Below are 20,586 nucleotides of genomic sequence, written 5' to 3' on the forward strand. Positions count from 1 at the left end.
TATGCCTTTCTATAAGTCTGCCCATCCTTTAGCAATGCAGCAGGGATTATCCTAGGTGGCATCCCTTTAACCTGCTGCCCCCAGAACTGCAGTCACTGACCACAGTGAGCCATGAATGGGCACTAGAACGGAGGGCTAGAGCCACAGCTGGAGCTGCACTCCAGCAGGACACTGGGGAGGATGCCCACCAGCCTGTAAATCGGAGGTTTGCTGGAAGCCAGTCTGCTTCCCAGTACAAAGTGGAGCAGAGCAAGACCGTAACCAGCTCTGGCTGTCAGAGCCCATGGCATACCCATGTCACCAAGCAAGGCATGACCCAGACCAGGATGGCTTTATACTGCCCAAGAAGGGCAAGCACCAGATCCAGAATATGACCATGAAATTTTAATTAGTGTTGCAAAAGCAAAGAGGAAAGAACAGCTGTTGATGTTGGAATGTATGCTGTTAGTTCAGCAGTCTACTCTCTTAAATAATTCAGTTTTAGCAGCTGCAGATGCTCTGATTAATTGGAAAGGCTGGGTAGCTCAGGATGTTGCAGAAGCTGTTTGATCTCAGAGGCTGGGCATGGAATGAAAGGAAGACTCCTTTAAGCGGGCACTGAAAGGTGATCACTATTTCTTATGTCACTGCTACTTTTTCCTAAGAAACCATGGAGCCAAGTGCATCTTCTGAGCTACTGCAGTGTCTCCATGAGTTTGCATCTGTCCTGAGCTCTCCTGCTCTGACCATAATGCAGCCTTTGAAGTCCTGAAGGCCATGAAGCTGAAAACTCCCAAGAGCAGGGATCCTCCTGTTCCCTTCCCTGGAAGACAAGCTACTCAATCAATGTGAGTAAGCTGGGAACTGCTGGGTCCACCTGAAGCAGCTCTGACCTGCACGCTCCATTTATGCCCAGGTGCCCTCACACTGCCAGGGCTGTTTCCTAAAGCAGCCACCAGCTGTCAGCAGCAGCTTGTAGCCACTAAGACCCCAAGGCCAAAGCTGTTCCCCAAGAAACATGTCCTAGCAAGACCATTTCCACAGACAGCTGCACTGGGAACAGCTGATACAGATATTTGCCCATGATAACCATCAGGCTTACAAGTGTTTGGCAGCATGCTCACCCTGTGGAAGTTTTTCAGTTTGGGAGGAGGGCTGTCACGGAGTCTCTTCATTGCCTGGACTGGAGAATCACTGAAGTAAGGGGGTTCTCCATCTATCATCTCTATCACCATGATCCCTAGGGACCAGATATCCACCTGTGGGAGACAATGTACATCAATACACACACTCCAGAGGAGCAGGTCCTTGTTTTGTTACTTTCACAAAGACCACAATACCCCACCCGTGACAAATGTTACCAAGAGAGTCCAACACTGATGCCCCTAATGCTTTTGGGCTCCTTACAGGGGTTTAACAAAGTCAATTTTGCACCCAGGACTGAGCCATGCTGATGTTGCAACATGTAAAGGTGTGCAAGTAACTGCTTGTACCTGGCTGGTTGGTAAACAAAACTAGTCAGTCTGCTGCCACCTGCCCAGAACTCCAGAGTTCCCATGTCTGCTTTCCCTAAGGTGAGCCTCGCAGAGCTCACATTTCCCCCCTATTGCTTTATGGAATTGATTTACTGATCCCTATAATGTCACAGACTGCTCCTTGCTCACATTGGTCCAGAGCAGATACAAGTCTAGGCCAAGCTTTACGTGTAAAAATAGAAATTGTTGATGCCTTATTCCTAGAAGCAGAACAATCTCATTTTCTACTGATTTAGGAAATATTGATGTCATCACCATCAAACCTGTAGTCATAGTTGGGTTTATTTTCTAAATAGAATCTAGACACTTCCTAGAAAAGCCAATAGTTATTTTCCCATGACACTTCAGAATATTACTTGCTCTCCTGCTATTAGGGAGGCGGTCCCTTACCTCAGTGGCATACGGTATCCTTGCAATGACTTCTGGAGCCATCCAATAAGGAGTACCCACCAAGGATTTTCTTTTAGGTACATCTTTACTGATCTGAGCACAGAAGCCAAAATCAGAGAGTTTGACCTGTACAAAGAGAAAAAGCAACCAACCTTAAAAAATAAGCCTTAAACAACACAGAGGGAAACACCACAGACAAAGATGACAGAGTAAGAGGACAAGGGGAAAACAAGGGATTGGGACCAGAAAGGAAATAAGAGACAGAGGTGCAGCAGCAGAAGACAGGAAACAATCTGGCTGAGGAAACACACCCTGCCATCCAGTGTCAGAAGAATGGAGTCGCTCTTGATGTCTCGGTGAATGACCCCCTGAGAATGGAGATAGGACAGAGCCTGCAGCACCGACTCACACACTGTGGCAATTTGCTCCTCGTTCAGCCTGCAATTAGAGACAGGGGACTTAAACTGTGCAGAGCACAGTGCCCCTTCACAGGGGCACAGGGGTTTAAACACAGACACTTTGGTTCCCTATGACAATCACCATCTCACCTTCACCATTCTTCCATGTCTGTTACTGAGGAAAACATTTTTACTTGATAGTTGACAACTTTTAAGTTTTCATAGGTTTAATACCGAGAAATTGCACTTTGAATTCTGTACTTATGTTCATCCTGCAAGATGCTGTTTCAAGCAGTTCTGACAGGCAGCAGTGCTGCTTGATGCCAAGGTGCTGCAGTAACTGGTGAGACAGCTTTTTTTAAGCAAATACAGTAAAGACATTATTCACAAGGCTTATTGTACAACTGGATCCACAAAACATCCAAATGTGTAATTTGACAAGAACTATAGGGATCCTTTAGGATCCTTTAGGTGTTTCCTGCAGACACTTGGGGTACACTCACACCTAACTAAAGATAGCACAGGCTACAAGCAGGGAAGGCACTACTGATTTCTACCACTGTTAGCACATGGAATATGAGCCCTAAGAACCCCCTCTTTAGAAGCTGTTGCTGTTTAGAATAGCAATACAAAAACCTTCACAACTGAGTGAAAATGATAGAAATGAAAATTCTCTCCTGTACCTGGGGACAGTGACAGCTCTGCATTTTTATGTGGAGCAATGATAGAAAGTAAATAGGCAGTGGCAGTAAGTAATTTCAAAGAATAGCTAAAGTACCCAATTTGAGTACTGTGGATTCTCAGCCTGTCTCTAGCAGTTGTTCTGAACAACCCCTGGTTGAGGACAGAAATGAAATGTCCTCAAATTTGGGTCTGCAAGTGAGCCTAAGAAGAGAGCACTCAGAAGGCAGAACTGTGCAGTGACCCAGTACCTTCTAAACCCATAACAATTCCTACACCATCAGCTGAGAAATCTACACTTGTGCTGTTTGTTTGGCATCCCATACCTTACTCTTCCAAACCAGGATAGCTACAAGGTTGTAGCTGCACTGTGCCACACTGATGGCAACTAAATCTGAGTGATGTCAGGGGGCTGCTTCTGCCTTTAAGATTTAACCTGAAAAGGGAGAGGGACAAAGGCTACCTGTGGGACTTCCCAGCACAGAACCCAATGTTCTCAGGAACAGTGCTTTTCATTTCACAGTGCCTGAGCTGATCCACCTGAAAGCCCTGTGGTTCCAGAAGATCACAAGAGGTGCACTTTCAGCCTGTCATGTATGGAATTTGGTTTCAGTCAAGTGACTGCATAGTATTAAAACAGATTTCTGGAGGATTACCTCACTCCTGGAGATGTAAATCACTTATCCCCCTCAGCAAATGTTTAATGACTGCAATGATGGTATTTTTCCTTCTTGGGAAAAACTGATAAAGGTTTGCAGCTTACTTACAGCTATAACAGATCCTTCTTCCATCATGAGAAAAAAAAAAAGCATTCACTAACAGGTTCAAAGGAAGCTTCTTAAAACAAATCTAGGCTGAGTCTCACTGGTGGATATAAATACACAGACCCTTCATAAACCTCTTCATCACTTTTTTTTCTGTAATTCAATACTAGCCAAGAGCTACAAGAGTTTCACTGGCCCTGTAAGCTATAACTGAGTACTTCTCAGGATTAAATGTTGGCTTGCAGACCTTGAGATACCTCTGAACTCAATTCTGGAAGGGCCTGCCCAAGTAAGTGTCTCCAGGACACTCCTTCCAGGTGGGGTTGTGGAGGCTATAGAGGACAACGTGGCTCTTGATGCCTATCAAAATTGTGCTTCCAAAACACAGAAGCCAACAGAGCAAGATACATGCCTTAAATCCACCAAGCAGAGTAAGATACATGCCTTAAACCCACCACAGGACCTAGGCCAAGCACTACAGGTATACTGTGATTTTTAAAAAACTGAATACAGTTAGTGCTAGAAATATTGCCTAACTGTAATCTAACTAAGGTCCTGAATCTTAAAAAAAAAAAAACCACAAAAAAACCCCAAACAAAAAAAAAAAAAAAAAAAACCCAAAAAAAACCAAAAAAACCCCAAACCTCTCATCCTACAAACTTTTTTGGTCAGTCTTTCCACTGGCATTCCCTGCCCCAGTTTCCAGCCTTGCAGAACTGCTCTGAAGCAGGAGGAGGTGCTCCAGAGTCATGGGTAAGACACAATCACCCTAACTGCATCATCAGAACATCTTCTGAGAGGGACCAGAGGCCATCTGAGAACAACTTCTTTGCCCTACAGAATGCTTTGGGCACTATTGAACATGAAGCAGTGTAGATAAGGAAACAAATTTAGGAGAGTGTCCAGTAGCTGCTATCTTTAGGCAATGAAATTTGGGAAGGAGTCCAGATCTCAAGGCTCTGCTGCACTTTTCCAGAGGAGTTAACGAGGCTGAATTTGTGGCTAAGGTTGCACCACTGAAAACTATTTCTGCATGCTCGTTAATAGCTATTCAATGAAGTTCCTGGCCAGGATTCAACAGATATAGTAAACAACACTTTTTATGAGCACTGTGTTTTACAGGGAAGGTCATCAAGGAAATGACTAGTGGGTTATCTAAAGGGATAAATGAGTCCCTTTTACTTCAGAAGTATCATCAAATATTCAAAATGGATAACAGTTATAAACTGTAGTAGTTTCAGGGCACGGCAAACCCAAGATCTCTGAGGGAATCTATTTGTCCCAGAAATCCCCCCTCTGCTGCTCTTGCTCTCCAATGTTGACGTCTGGGATTTTGCTTTATACCTGATCTGAGACACGATATCTGTGAGGGCTCCTCCCTGCAGGAACTCCATCAGCACCCAGAGCTCCTCTCCCACAAGGTAGCTCTTGTACATCTCCACGACATTGACGTGTTGATAGTCCCTCATTATCACCACCTGTAAAACCACAATGGACACATGACCACCACAAAAATCACTCGCCACACTTCATCTTATCCAACCAAGTGAGCACACACGGCCCTGCAACTACAGCGCAGAGCCTCCATCCCCCCAGCAATAGTGGTTCTTGGTATGAGCATACCACTACTAAAAGGAGGACTATCCTGCTCTTCCCCTTCCTTTTGCCACACTGATTGTTCCAATGAGGACAGCAGAATCTCCATGTTTTCAGCACACTCACCTCATTGAAGAGGAGCTCCCGGCGCTGCTGCTTCCTCAGATCCATCATTTTCACGGCCACCTGGCGCCCTGAGTGCTTCTCCCGAGCGATGCACACAATTCCTGTGGAGCCTTCCCCAATCTTAATGTAATTCTCAAGCAATGTCCTGGGATCTCCCTGGTCCACAACCATCCTGAGGGCAGCTTTGAACTGCTCATGAGTCACAACCACAGGGTCCTCGCTGGCTGGCTGCCCCTTCCCAGCAGAGTCCTGGGGCAGGTGGAGGTTGCTGGAACTGGTCTGGGTCTGCCGGTTCCTGGGGGACCCCGCTGGGGAGGGCCGGCCTGGTGGCACTGCCACAGCCTTCTCTGCTGTTGGGGACTTCTGGGGGGTCCCAGCTTCGGAGATCATCCTGGGGAACTCGGAGGCAGGTTGGTCTGGGGGGAGAGACTGGGCTTTGGCTGCAGGGCTGTGCGGGGAACCCCACTGCTGGGGCTTGAAGAAGGCATTAGGCTTCAAGAAGAACAGAGAGGAAAGCGAGAGAAAAAACAAAGTATGGTTGGATTAACAGAGAGGTGAGGAATCAGTTCTGTGGCATCCCACTCTGCCCTAGCACACCTTGGAGCAGACTGAAAACAAGAGCTTCATTCTTGGCTCCAGGTCTGCCCAACACATGAGCTTGGAAGAAGATCTCCTTAGATGCAGATCTTCAAGAATCCCTTAGGGAAGGGGTGCAACACTTTAACAGCCTCCAAATTGAGGCAGTTTAAAGGGAACATGCTTTAAAAAAAAAAGACCAAGACACAAAACCCACAGAAAAAAAACCCAGCTGCTAAAAAGCATTCCAACCTTGCCACCAAAAATCAGGGGCAACCTGTGCTGCAGAGAATTTGAAAATCCTTTATCCCTCCGTGCCTCTGATCTTGCTTTGTATAAAAGGAAAGGGGATTCATGCCAAGGCTGTAAATCACTTTGAAGTCTTGGCTTAATTCCCTTTGGGTAATTACACTCTGCCTACTGAAAACACTCTCTGCACTTTTCAGTGGTATCTGCAGAGCATTCCTGTTGATCAGGCATGGAACTAGCTCTCCACTTCGGGAAAAGCACCAGGCACCAGGACAGCTGGAGGCAGCCAACATGAGACTCCAGCTACACAGAGCCACCTGCCACCTTGCTGGCTTAAAACTGACCTGCAGTGAATTTGGATTAGCAATGCTCGAGGTTTTTGGAGACCTCCCACTCAAATGACAAGCAGGCCCAACCCTATTTAGTGTAGGAGATGTAGTAAGATCACAGCCCATGGGAATGTGGCTTCAGGATATGCATTCCCATGCCAGGAAGGATAAATACTGTCATGCGAATACTCACCCTGGAAATGCTGATTAAATAAAATTCAACATCATTTAGCAGGTGGGGTACAAAATATATTATATACGTACATATATGTATGTGTAAAATATACAGAGAATATGTATACAAATATATGCAAAAGAATAGTAGATCTGTCAAAGAAGCAACTTCAGAAAGAGCAAACCCATCATTTATATTATAGGGCAAAATTGAAACTTCAAAGCAAAAAGCTTTTTCTCTCTCACAATTCAGAGAGATTATTAATAAAGTTAATAATATGGGCATGGGAACTGAAAACTGCCAATCGAGACTTTTTTATAAGAACATTCATTTTCCTTGTCTCAGACAGGGAATAATTGTGTAGGATTTAATTCTATGCACTTTGGGTTTTAATCAAGGATTTTTGTCAAGAGCAGAATCTGCATAAGCCTCACACACAGAGAGGCCCTGGAAAACACGATTTAGCAGCATCAGGGCACAGCACAAACACAACTGCCTGTCAGGAGGTTCCTTCCTCCCCATACACCAGCTCCACCCCTGCAGTCCTGTGCTGACATGCTCACAGCAACATAGAATTTACTTCCTAAATTTTGTTTTGTCTCAGGAGAGAGAAAAAAAACCCACATTTTACATAACTCAGAGCATGCAGAAGGGCACACAGCATGCATGCAAGCTCACACAGGTTTGCTTAACCATGTATAAGTACTGTTTCCTGCTCCTCTAATCTGACAGTCCCCATGTACATGTTTTCTGTCTTGGGACATTTTGAGGTATCACTAGTTCTTTCACTCCTTTCTTTCATAAGGAGGGTGCACTCAAACTTACCATGGTGCTTTTCAAGGCACCACCTTTCCATTTCAGCCAGCTACCCAGTCAGCTGGTAGATTCTCCATCTCTGGAAGTGTTCAAGACCAGGCTGGAGCAGCCTGGTCTAGTGGAAGGTGTCCCTGCCCATGGCAGGGGGTGGAACCCAATGGCCAACCCAAACTGTACCAACCCAAACTAGTCTGGGATTCCATGACTCAGCTATATCCCTGTTCCTTTCATCTGCAATTACACATTTCTTACACATCATCAGCTCTATTAGAGCAGGAATCCCAGGTTTTCATCATCAGAGGCTGGTAAGAACATCTTAGATAAACAACTACTAGGGATGGCACAGATCCTCACTGGAGCAGGAAAACAGACTAGTCTTCAAGGTCTTCCCTACTCCTCTCCTCTGACAAACAGCTGGAGTTTAAACACTCCCAAGCACATTCACTTGGCTGGTAACTTCCGGTCCCACTCCTGGGAGCGCCGGGCATGGCAAAGACACCGAGGAAGACAGAAGTGGCCAGTTCTAGGTACTCAGGGGACAGGCCTCAAAGCAGTGTAGATCAGCCCAGAGGCACTGAGACAGCAGTAAGCACAATCTGCAATACACAAGGACTGCATTCTTTCAAAATCCTCTCCTTTGGCAAGGAACCCCACTGTGCCCAAAGCCTTGAGCCTGGATCCTTATACAAACTGCAAGAAGCTGGACTGGAGACATCTCCCTCCAACACCCTTCAGAACAGTCAGGTTGGTTTGGACAGTGGTTCCTGCATCATCCTCCCATTTCAGGCATTTCACAGCTTTTGGGAATCAGCCTGGCCCAGCACCAGCTTTGAAGCCACCATACAAGCAAGGCAAAGAAGACGGATGCTGGGTCAGCCCAGAATGGAAAAGAAGCAAAGGTTGCATTTCCTATCCAGTACCAGGAACAAGAGATTTTCAGTTTAACAAGAAATGAGTCATTCATTCAGGACAGCTTTCCTGGGGGAGCTGTAGCTATGAGCTGTCCCACCCTCCACAAAATCCAGCAGTCTGACTTCCTGTGTGACAGCACCGTGGGTGCTGATGCAAACCCTGCTGCTGTAGCAAGCCTGGCAGATATAACTATAACCAACACATTCTCCCGAGGTAGTTCTGGTTTGCACAGGCAGACAAATACACTGCTAATGCAAATCGTGGCAATTTCCCAAATGGCAAAGGCTTTTTGGGGCCAGCAGAATGGCATTGCAGTTATGCCTTTACCTCACAGAAGGTAATGACTAAGACCCCTCGTCCTTCCCAGCCCACGCTCCTGCAGCTCCGCCAAACCTTCTGCTGGAGATCTGGCTGCCATCCTGAGCTGTGCCTTGCAGCATCTCGTGAAGCTCAGGCGAACCGCACATTTCCCCTGCTCGGGACTATTTTGATTCCAGCATTAATCATAACAAGAACAGATGGTTGCCCGATGTTTGCAATTAAATTGGCTGCATATGTAACCTCTGGAACTGTAAAGTCAACATTGCAGCCCAGTGAATAACTCCTACCTTGATCTGCAGAGGAGGGCCTGGCTTATTTGAGGTGCTGGTCAAGGGGAACACGCTGCGCAAGAGCCTCCTCTTCAGGCTGTTCTCCCGCGATTTGGAGTTGGGGCTGCCCTCCCCCGAGGGTCTGGCGTTGGGCTGTCGCTGAAGCCAGCCCTCTTCCGGGCTCTTCATTGCTGTCTCGCTCTCCCCCGGCACGGCGGGCACATGCTGCAGCCCAGAGGTGCGCTGCAGACAGCTGCCATCGGCGCCCTGGAACTCCGATGGCCCCAGGGACTGCGCTTTTGTCACCATCCCGTTGGGATGAGACTGCCCGTCCAGGCGGGATTTGTAATCCGGCCACATGGTCTGCCTCCGGGCCACCTTGGACCCACCATTGCAGTTGAGGTAGTTCCCATACTTGTCTGCCCAGTCTCCTTCAGGACTCTGAAGGTACATGTCTGGTGGTCTCTCATCTCCCAGGAGCCCAAGGGACTGGGCTCTCCTCCTGCTGGTGGGGCTCCTGCCCCTCAGAGTGTTCGAGCTGATGGCAGAAAGCTTCTGGATGTCATTGAGCAACCCAGAGATGTAGCCTTCCACTTCCACGGTGCTGCCCCTCACCACGGTCTGGTAAACACAAGGAAGGCGAGAAACAAGTCAGAGTTTTAAGAATCAAGGCTCAATTTGTCTTGCCAAAGGTTAGATTTTGTTAAAATAGCCAAAGACAACTCAAGGAACTCAGGAAAAATGACCAATTTATGTCTTTTGTTTCATTGTCCTTTACTGAGGGAAAGAAAGTCCTTGGGTTACATCCTGCTGTCAGAGCAGCAGTGCTGTCAGCCAGAACAGTCAATTCTGCTGTTGTGCTCACATTCTAAAAGACAATATTAGAGCAAAACTGGGATATTTCAACACTCCTGGCTTTCTTGTGCTGAAACTGTGTGACACTACATACATCACTAACGCACTCGCTAAGCTCCTGAAATATTAGTTCTCAGAAGTTCCAGCATGCTGCAAGCTCCATTTGCAAAACTCACCTTTGCTGTGCCAACACCAGGTTCATCTCTCCCCTGAAGCACTCTCCATAGCATTGTAATCAGCGTCCCTCAGTCTGCTTCTCTACAATTTCTGCTAATACATCCCAATCCTGACCAGTGCAGACCGTGCTGTTCCAACTCTGCCTCCCTGCTCTGCCAAGCTATTATAATTAAAAATTATGAACAAAGGGTCACAGCAGCTCACAACTGCCTTGTAAGCAAACACTGAAGAACAAGGCTTCCATCCAAACAGGCACCAGCTCTGTGCAGTAGGACACTTGAAGCTGTTGGTATATTATATAGTGTTCTACCTTGTTTTTTTTTCTGGAACTGAAAAGCTTACAGAAGCTTTTCTAGTGCTGGGAACCAAAATATTCATTTCTCCACAGAAATTTGCAGCAGAGGATCACTCCTACACTTTCATAAACCTCTGCCTGAGGAAAGTCCTTCCCTGGAGTGACAGCAATCTCCTGTTTGCTAACTGAGCTCCAGGGATCTTCTAAACATGCTGAATTAATTACACTGAGACTAATACTTAGCTGGTGCAACACAGTAGCTCCAGTAATTTCAACAGAACACCACCACAGTGCACAAACGAGCACCTGGTTTTCTCAGCGTCTGAGAATGAAAGGCAGAACAGAAGATTTTTGTTCAACAAGGTGAAGAAAGGACTCACTCCATGGCACACACACATTTCCAGCTGCAGCTGGAAATTCTGGTCTTCACTCGTACTCTCTCACATACCCCCCTTCCTCCACAGCCCAGCTGCTGTCACGGAACAATGTGCTGGGGACATGAACTTTTTGTCCAAAATGGACAAAAGTAATTCCAGAAAGAAATGGGTATTGTCAAAATAAGAAGCCTCCAACAACATGCTACAGCCTCTCCAGAAAATCCAGTGCAGTGCTCTTCTCCCCTTCTAGCTAAAACTCCCTAGAATTAGACTCAGGTCACTCCCAGGAAGTCAGACCTAGCCCCACCAGACAGGAAAGATGGGAGTTAATCTTGCTTTGCTGCTGTGTTTAAGGATTGCATCAGATTAGTGAGGAAACATACAAATTTGAGCCAAATGTATATGGAGTGCTCTTACATAGCTCATGCCTTACTGACCAAAGCTGAGAAATTACAACATGAAATGCACTTTTTTTATAAGCTACACACAAACCCAGGAACTACTCTGATAATTTAATCCAGGACTATATACAAGGGCTGAGCCAACTAGCACTAATTGCTTGATATCATTGAACAGGAGTTAATTCAGATAGAGTTTACCAGAAACAGTCAGCTTTGTTATGCAGTCTATGAGAGTGTTTGTATTTGGAATTACTGGGAAAAACAGTTTAAGATGATTCTTTAGTTTTTTAAAGCCTGTTGGGTATTCTGTCCTTGTTCTCTTAAGGATTTGCATGTCCTTTCAGCTTTTACCATCCTTGGGTTTAGTAAGTCAGACATGAAAGTCCTGACCAGCATAAGGCTCAGGGCATACTCCAGGAAATTTCTTCACACACATTTGTTTCAACAGTGATGCCTCACTATTTTTTGGGCATCCATTGCCTAATACTTAAGGAAACTTGGCTTGCTCTGGAAACGCCATCGGTGCAGTGCCCAGAACCTCACTGAAGCCAGATACAGGGGAGTGCTACCACTTCTCCCTGACCCAAAGCCCCCTACCCTGTGATTAATGAAAATTGGGTTGCTTGATATGATTCTTTTCTTGATAAATCCATATTGGCTGCCAGCTATTACTCGGCTATCTCCTTGGAAGTGGCTGCAAATAGATTACTTGCTTATTTGTTCCAGTCTCTTTCTGGGGATAGAAATTATTCTGACTGATCTGCAATTCCTTGAATTTCATTAGGCCCAGCTGACTTGAAAATATGCAACTTCTTAGCTAAGTCTCATTTCTGTTCCTGTTCTTTTCTTATTCTGGCCTGCATTCTCATCCCTTCCTCCTCATGCTAATTGTCAGCCCACTGATCACACTTAATGAAGATCAGAGAAAAATCATTAAACACATAGGAATTCTTGGTGTCATCTGTTAACATTCTTCCAAAACCAGCAGTGAACAAATTCTTTCCTTCATCCTTCTTCCCCTCTTCATTGCACTCATGATGTGTTCTTAGTGCCCTTTATGTTCTTTGAGAATAACATCTCTTTTTGTGCATTGGCCTTCCAGTTTTGCTCCTACATGAATTTCTTTTCTCTTTGCCCTTTATAACTTGACCTAGTTTCCACCCTTCTGAGCAATCCTCCTGCAGTTTAAGCTCATTACAGAGCTCCTGATCTAACCAAGTTGGTCTCTTATTACACATTTTATCTCTCCACTGGATTGTGCTCCTATACTCTACTACATTCTGAACCTCAAAGCACATTCAGGACACCAGGCAATACCTCCTGCCTTTTTTTTTTTCACCTATTCTTCTTAAGCAAGTTTTTCCTTTATAAATCAGCATTCTGCTCAAAGATCCTGATGAGCCATTTCATTTGCAGGTTTGATTATGTACTGAAGCTTATATTAAACCAAATATAGTCCTCTTTAGTACCTATGCTTTAAACACCTGTACACAAAAAGCTAAATATATTAATCTGATTGCCAACTCTTTTTTATATCGCTCCTAAAACCCAAGTAGCAACATCTCTGTTTTACAACACACCTTTCAGTTCTTAGGCCCCTGAAGGCTTTTGTTTCGTTTTTTTTTTTTTTTAACTGGGAACAAAAACTTTTCCCAAGCAAGAAAGATTTAAGCACAATATTTCTGTCACCATCTTTCATTTAATTTCCTAAGAGGTCATGAAGCTGCCTTTTCCCACAGCATGTTCCTGCTGTCACTCACACAATCTCCAGATGCCAGTACCAGCAGCCATCTAAACCCACCCATCTACAGGAATCACTTCTTTTTCCTTACTGAAGCACATTTTCCCATTACTATGTCCCACTTTCCATTAAAATGCTGGTTTATTAACCATTTTAGCCCAAACTCTAGTTTAGTCCTTGTGGTACTCAGCTACCCATGAACTGCAAGGCAGTACTACATTGCTTTCTTTCCCACTTAGGCTTCCCTGGCAACTTAATTACCAGCCAAATTTGCTCACCCATGAGAATGACAAACCTTCTAAAACAGGTCTCTCCACAAATCCTTCTCTTGGCTTTCCTGTACAACAGCTGGTCCTGTCAGCTACCACAGGAGCTTTTACAGGTCCCCATCACTGTGACAGGCAGCCAGATGGTTATTTCAACAGTGACAGCAACAGGTCAGGATCCTACTGTCCTTACTCCTGATGAAGCTACTATCACCTTGGGCTATCAAAGTCTGCTATCTACTGAATTCCATACAGACACCACCCTTAGTCCCATTTATGGGGCACCAGAAACAGTGCCTCAACTTGGAGGCAACTCCCCGAGGAACAGGAAAGAACTGTCTCCCTCCCTCACCTTCATAGGCTGGAGCTGCATCCTTGTGATTCTTGAAGGGTCTACCACAGGCTTGGGGCGCCTCAGCGTGTCCAGAATATTCTGCCATTGAGGTGGCAGGCCCACAAATTTGCCCTCCTTTGGGTCAAATGAGGTGTGGACACGGTGCTCAAAGTTCTGTGGGGCCGAGATCTCCGGGCGTTTCTTCTTCTTCTTACGGAACATGATGCCTGAAGGGGAGAAACAACACTGTCAGTGCCTATCTAGGACTGAAGTGCCCAAGTAGTAAAATCAGGTATTAATTCTATGAGTTAATTATGTTGTATTGAGAACATTTTCCAGTGAAAAGCATTCTACCAGGAGTTGATCACCTGCTTTTATAGATGAGGAAACAGGCACCAAGACAGTGATGATTTTGCCCAAGGCCACCTTGCAGGTTCATGGCTCAGATAGAATTTCTAGTGACTTCCTTTATTTTTACAAATTCATATTTACAGATAAAACTATTTAAAAAGTAATTAAGAGATACATATTTATATTTTACCCGCTCATACATACATTAAATGGCTTTGGAGTCCAGCCAGTTAGACAGCATCAATTCCACCACAAGCCTGAAATTTAAGGTGGCAATGAACAGGGCTCAAGTTGTCTTCTCACTGCTTACTCCAAGTAAGTAATAGCCACTTGGTTCCCATTTAAAGACAGCAGAGCTGTTGCCAAAGGAAGAGCTGCCAGAGACTGACTTTGGATCTCAGTTTTTCTTGTTTAGACAGAGGGCTCGGGAGGGAGAGAGGAGGTGGTAGGTGGAAATCAAACTCTGTCAGCAGGTAGCTGAAGAAGCTAAAATTAAAAACTAAGATCCTTTTCCCTTGGAGGCTTGAGAGAGACAGCTTGTGTGAACAGCCAGTGAAAGTGCAATAAGCCAGAAGCACCTAACACTGAAATATACCCAAACACAGGAGACTTCAAAATCTGAATTATGAATTTATAAACAAATTTATAACCAAAAAAGATACTTAGAAAGCTCAGAGATTGGACCTTTCTGAAATTGGGAAGATATGAAGGAAAAGGAAGAACCAGAGTTCTGCATGCAGACAAGAGGTGGGAAAGCTGGAGGACTGCAGTGGATTGACACAACCTCTTCACAAAAACCAGATAGGGAAGATAGGGTGAGGTAAGGAGAGCCAAGTTTTTCACAGTGGGGAGAGGTGGGAGTGAGAGACAGGCATAAATCAAAACAGGAGTGGTCCTATGAGCATAGAAGGAAAAGCTTTCCTGTGACCAGGAGAGTCCAACATCGGAGCAGCCTGCCCAGACAGGCCGGGCAGGCTCCATCCTCAGGGGTTTGATCTCAAAGCCAAAGCCCTGAGTAATCCAGCCTGACCCTCCAAGCTGACCCTGCCTTAATCAGGGGGGTTGGGCTACACCTTTCAAGGTCCCTTTCCCCTGAAATGTTCTTTGACTCTATTCACTGCTTTAGAAAAAAGCTGCACCGTTTTTTAAAAGCAATTAATATCTACCAATAAACAAAAATAATATTTATATGCTCTTCCTTTTCCACAGACAACATTTTTATTGGCATTTGCCTCTCACGACACTTGCTTACAGCCATGAATGCCATCTCTTCCCTGACATCAGGCTGAGGATTTTTGCCACTTAATCTTCAACTTTGTAGTAGTCACTCTTCTCCTGCACAGGACCTCAGCTTACAACTATTTGTGCTGAATAAATATTTACAAGGGTCAGAGAGACAGACCGCATAGAGAGATAACCTGCTGTGGTGTAGACATGAACACACTTCTAGAGGACACCAGTCCCCAAAATCAGCACATCACAGTGAAATCTGTGTCAAACATTTTCCAGGTTGTCCCACTCTAAACTTGTTTAGGGGGCAAAGTGCAGCCACCACCTGAACAATGACTTTGCTCCCTGGTGCTAGACTGGGGTCTTGAAAATCCAATACACAATGCCTCCCAGTTTGGTTACAATGATCCTGCAAGTCACAGGGATAAGGAAGTGTTTGTACAGCAGAGAAGGACCTTTGCTCCATCTAACCCCCCATTCATGCAATCCATCCTTGGTGAAACACCAACTTCACATGCACTGTCCATTTCAACAGCCTACTGAAGATACCTCACAGATGAAAAAGAAACCAAAAGGTTAGGAAAGAGAAAAAAAAAAAGCTTACAAAAGAGGTTAGAAGCAACTGCTCTGCCTAGAAGAGATTTTTCAGCCAGAATAATCTTTGCTTAGAACAAGTCCAATGAAAACCCAAATACATCTTAACGGAGAGCTTATGGGAAGGGTGTCTGTGCTCCAGGTCTGTATTGCAGCTCCTCAAACACAGTGATTCATCTCTCAGGCCCCTTAGGTGCTGCTTATTAACTAATAATCAAGACTAAAGTCAGAGGGCAATTCTTTAAAGAAAAAAAAGTGCAGACAATCCCAGGAAGGAAAGATACTCTAATAGCTCGTGGTGTTAGTAGTGCTCAAACCAACAGCTGGAGCTGCTGAGGAGCTTGAGAGCCTCCAAGGAAAGCAGGGAGTATCTCTGTAGTATTACAGCAAGCAGTTCAGTTCTGAATCCTTGACTACACGTGAGTTGTGAGCCCTCCTTGATCCACCTTGACCCAGCCACAGCAATCACAGTGATCTCACAATTTCAACTAGTACCTCCACTTCTGCTCCTACTCTCACAGCTTCATAATGAGAAGATACCCAGGACACAGCAGTCTTAAGTTTGCTTTTTTAGTGCTTCATGTGGCAAAGGGTCCTGTAATACAGGGTGTTACAAATGCCACAATTATTAGCACTTGTAGCATCAATGGTTTTCTGAACATGTCAGGTATTTCCCCATAACAAGAATGTTTCTGGCTTAAGTATTTCAAAATGCAAAAATTTAAAACTCAGGTGATATTTTGGCCCCAGCCAAAACAGTGGCTCTATTTCACCATCTCAGTTTGCAGAAGCATAAACACAACACTACATTTGTATATTTACATAAAATCCCTATCCCTGGCAATCAACATGTGTACTACAGTTGGATCCCATACCCAAAAGCATGCTTCCAAAACCCAAAAAGGAGCACCTACTAAGTTCATAGTCAGTTTTAAGTGTTGGTTGGCATGGCCTGCATCTACCTTATTGGCTTAAAACAGACAGCTTAAAAACAACAAAATGTAATCAGTTCCAAATACAACACACCCCTGGGTATCCAATGGTATTTGCTTTACATGGTCAGCATCAATCCTGGATTATAGAGAGATCAGACAGGTGGTTTAAAGGTAAATTGCATTAAGATCAAATGAAATACATACACTAAAAATAGTTATTTGAAATCCAATGAAATCTCATTGAGGAGGTCTGTATTTAACCAGTCTCCTTTCACTTTGTGGTTTTCATGCAAGATCTATTTACTTGTATTTCCAAAACCCAGCTAAAGAATGTTTATTGTTAAATAAAACACATAAAACCAGGCCTTTTCTAAGTCAGTGAGAAATTCATAAGAACATTTTATGCATATAAGATTTTTTAAATCAAGCCAAACCTGTATTTAAACATAGACAGCATCCCTTTAATATAACAACACAAATACTGTGGCACTGATTTTATAATAATCTACTAGACTTTAGTCTTTCATTCAGTGCTGACAACTGTACTGTAAGAAATGTCACAAACATAAATAATAAAAGTCACTACCACAAGACAAAAGCAGTCGGAGATTGAAATTCTCTCAGCGATCCATTCCTGCTGCCTGGGAAACCACGTTAGGTTTTTCAACTCCAGATATAGCTGTTCCTAGATGATACAGTTCCAAAAGCTGTCACATCTGCCAGTGAGCACGAGAAAAAATCCCACAGCCAGCAGATCCAGAGCAGGGGGAGGGATCAACTGGGAAGGAGGGGCAAGAAGAGAGAGGGGTCAGCCTCAGATGAGAGGAAGGGGTGGGAGGATTAAGGATGGTAGGGGAATGAGTGTTAGTAAGGAAGAGAGGAATGGTTGGGAGACAGGCAACCCGAGGAGGAGGGCGCAGAAAAGAAGCAACATCACCCGGAGGGAAAAAAAAAAAAGGAAAAAAAAAAAAAAAGTAGATAAATGTTATCAGGAGTGGCTTGTTCCAACGCCCAGACAAAGGCAGCAGCATGCACTGCCTTTTCACCCGACCTGCCTCCACCGTGCTCACGTCCAGCCACACGTTCCACTAGGACACCGTGCCGTACGGACCCGTGCTCATACCCTCCCTCACTCACACATGCACTTGATGATAGCACGGCAGCACAGAGCTACTTCAGTCTCACTTGTGCAGTTTCCAGTTAAAAATAAGCTCTCCCTCCCCCCCTCTTTGCTGCAGCACTGAACTCGCTCATCAGCTCATTGCGTCTCTATCGCAGATCTGGACGCAGTTCCTTACATTCCTCCTGCCCCGGACAAAGATAACACTTGGTCCCTGGGCTCAAGAAAGCCATTCCCATAATTTCCAAGTCCTCCCACAGCTGATCTGCCAAACTGCTCTGGCCAGCTCCAAGAGGAAAGGGAGAGAAGGAGAACTCTTCCTACAGGACCTGAGGAACTGCAATATGCAGATTGAGTTTGCAGTAGGAAGATGAAGATCCCAGAGAACACACCAATTAAAAGGAAAAATGTATTTCCATATTCTGCTACTCAGGTCACTGTCATGTGCTGCATTGGAAATGGATTACAGGTTAACTAGGCCATTATCTGTGCATGTCATATGCATGTGTTCACACAAATGTATGTGTGAATATGCACACATGGAATTTCACTGCATCCCATACCTTCTAAAATAGTCATGTTTGTCTTCCTGAGGTTTCCAGCACTCTTAATATTTATAGCAAGCTATAAACTATCATAGCTGTTTCCAAATAAAGGGAAATGACAGGTTAGGTCCCTGAAGAGCTGACAAACCCAAGTGTGACTTCACACAGCAAGGAATGGCAACAAGGGTCAGTGAAAGGGAAAAAGAAAAGCCAAACAGTACAAAATCTGAAACAGGATCTAAGAGTACTGCCCTGACACCTTCTACAGTTGTCTGCAATTCTAGTTTTAGAAATACTGGTTGAAGTACTTTTTTCCCTCCTAAAGGAAGACTGGCTATCTTCTTACTGTGCTATCCCTTTCCTCATTTCAAGTCCTTCCCTTCTATTCCTTTCTCCCTCACCAGCCCCCCATGGCAAAGCTGCGTGTTGGAGCAAAGCAACAGCACAGCAAACTGATGTAATGCTCTAAATCCTGCCCAAACACACACGAGAACACAGATTAATATTACATTAGAAATAAGCTTAGGAAGAGACATATTTGTTATATTGGTGGGTTTATTTCTGAGGAATGAGAAGAACAGCACAACTGGCTTGACATTTTTTGCAGTGCCTCCACTGAACAGGGTCTGAAGGATTTGAAGCTCTCTCTCCCCTGCTCCATTTCCATGCTCATAAATTAGGACTAAAACCCAGTGAACGCCTATTTGCTCAGCTTGTTTGGGACGCTGCTGGGTTGCATACTTTTAGATATGTTTTAGTTACACTATACCAAATTCATTCTGGGACATATATAAAAGCACTTGCAAAGAAAAGACCTCTTGAACTTTCCAAAACCAGCACAGGCATGTCCCAAATGCTAATGGGTTTATCCTTTGACAAATAACAAAGTTTTCCATTATTTACAGTCCCCTAGAAATCCCAGCTGAAGTCACCATCCCATTGTGTCTGTCTCTGAAGTCAGGCCCCACCCTCTAGAGGTTTCATCTAAACAGACTAAAGGTGAAGAAAGGGAATTATTATCCTCATTTACAGATGAGACAAAAAAAATTACTAGCCCTTTTTCTTCCCACCTATGTGTAGATTAGCAGATCTATGTCTCCCAAGTATGTCTCCTGGCTGCTTTTTAACTTTATATCAAGGCCAGATCCGGGCCCAACACACCCTGGCTTCCATAGAGAGAAAACATGGGTGCAGGGCCCCAGTGGAGGCCAAGACACACACTGACCACAGGATTGATCTGGACATCAGCACATGGGTCCAGAAGCCTTGACAGGACTAAGCTGAACAGACAGAAAACACACCCAAACCTCAGCTGCAGTCCAGGGCCTTCATTACAAGACCAGCTTTTCCCCCTTGGGCTCAGTGTGTGAGAGGGTACAGCCACCAAACGCTGCTGCAGCACCAAGGAAGGCAGCTCACTCATCGTGCCCTTGGCACACAGAGCCAACAGGATGCGTGCTGCAGGTCACCAGGCTGACACCAAAGCCACAGCAACTCTGACCCTTTTCTCCCACCTTTTACATGATTCATGTGGCTCGTGTCCTGTTCTGACTATACCAAACCACGCTGTGCTGCACCTCTGACACTCACCTCACACCCACACCCCTCCCTGACCCCTGTCCAAAGAGCACCTGCATTGTTCCACATGGATTTCCCAACATTATTTTGCCATGAAGGATGCATCAGGGTTAAAAACAGGTTGCTGTATTTTGCTGTTAATCCAAAGCACCAGAGAACTTCAAGACAGGGCTTGACAGATTCAGGGCTTCACTCTCCACTGTCTTATGTGACAAATCCATTCAAAATCAGCATAAAAGCACTACTGAGATTAGATTAAGAACATTTAAGGTCCTTTCTCCAAAAATTCACATGAATAGCAACATCTTACATATCAGACAAGAGGTTACACTGGGACAAGCCAAGGAGCCACATCTGGCATGTGGGGTCACATGGCAGAAGAAGGAGCCAAAGCACTGGGCTGCAACACTGGGCACCACGTCCTGCGGCTCCATGTAAGCCATGGAACCTCAGCGCGCTCTTGCACGGCTCGCAGATCCAGCTGCCTCTGGCACGCAGGGTTACGAGGGGGAAGCTGCAGCAAATGTGCAAATAGGCACAGCACAGATTTTACTGTATGCAGGCAGAGTCACACACTCAGGGAGCAGGGCTGAATTCTCACAAGCAAATCTATCCCAGCAGACGCACTGGTGACCACTGTCATGGATCACCATACTTGCTCCAGTAGCACA

General features: G+C 45.0%; 1 protein-coding gene across 4 annotated transcripts in view; it reads right to left on the reverse strand.

The window, feature by feature from the left end:
• Window positions 1–20,586, reverse strand: part of PAK6 (p21 (RAC1) activated kinase 6) — a 38,289-nt gene that overhangs the window by 2,843 nt on the left and 14,860 nt on the right. For 2 of the 4 annotated variants that reach the window (XM_077784303.1, XM_021556028.3), the window contains 7 exons: window positions 13,581–13,789; window positions 9,135–9,737; window positions 5,470–5,961; window positions 5,092–5,225; window positions 2,216–2,342; window positions 1,905–2,030; window positions 1,104–1,238 (listed from right to left, as the gene is read on the reverse strand). In XM_077784303.1, the coding sequence (XP_077640429.1) occupies window positions 1,104–1,238; window positions 1,905–2,030; window positions 2,216–2,342; window positions 5,092–5,225; window positions 5,470–5,961; window positions 9,135–9,737; window positions 13,581–13,784 (1,821 nt within the window). In that variant the 5' untranslated portion in view covers window positions 13,785–13,789. Of the gene's footprint in view, window positions 1–1,103; window positions 1,239–1,904; window positions 2,031–2,215; window positions 2,343–5,091; window positions 5,226–5,469; window positions 5,962–9,134; window positions 9,738–13,580; window positions 13,790–17,258; window positions 17,471–20,586 lie in introns of those variants that run through there. The other 2 variants (XM_021556031.3, XM_021556030.3) reach the window with 2 other exon arrangements.

The sequence above is a fragment of the Lonchura striata genome, chromosome 6 (assembly GCF_046129695.1).
Source record: "Lonchura striata isolate bLonStr1 chromosome 6, bLonStr1.mat, whole genome shotgun sequence".
Lineage (NCBI taxonomy): Eukaryota > Metazoa > Chordata > Aves > Passeriformes > Estrildidae > Lonchura > Lonchura striata.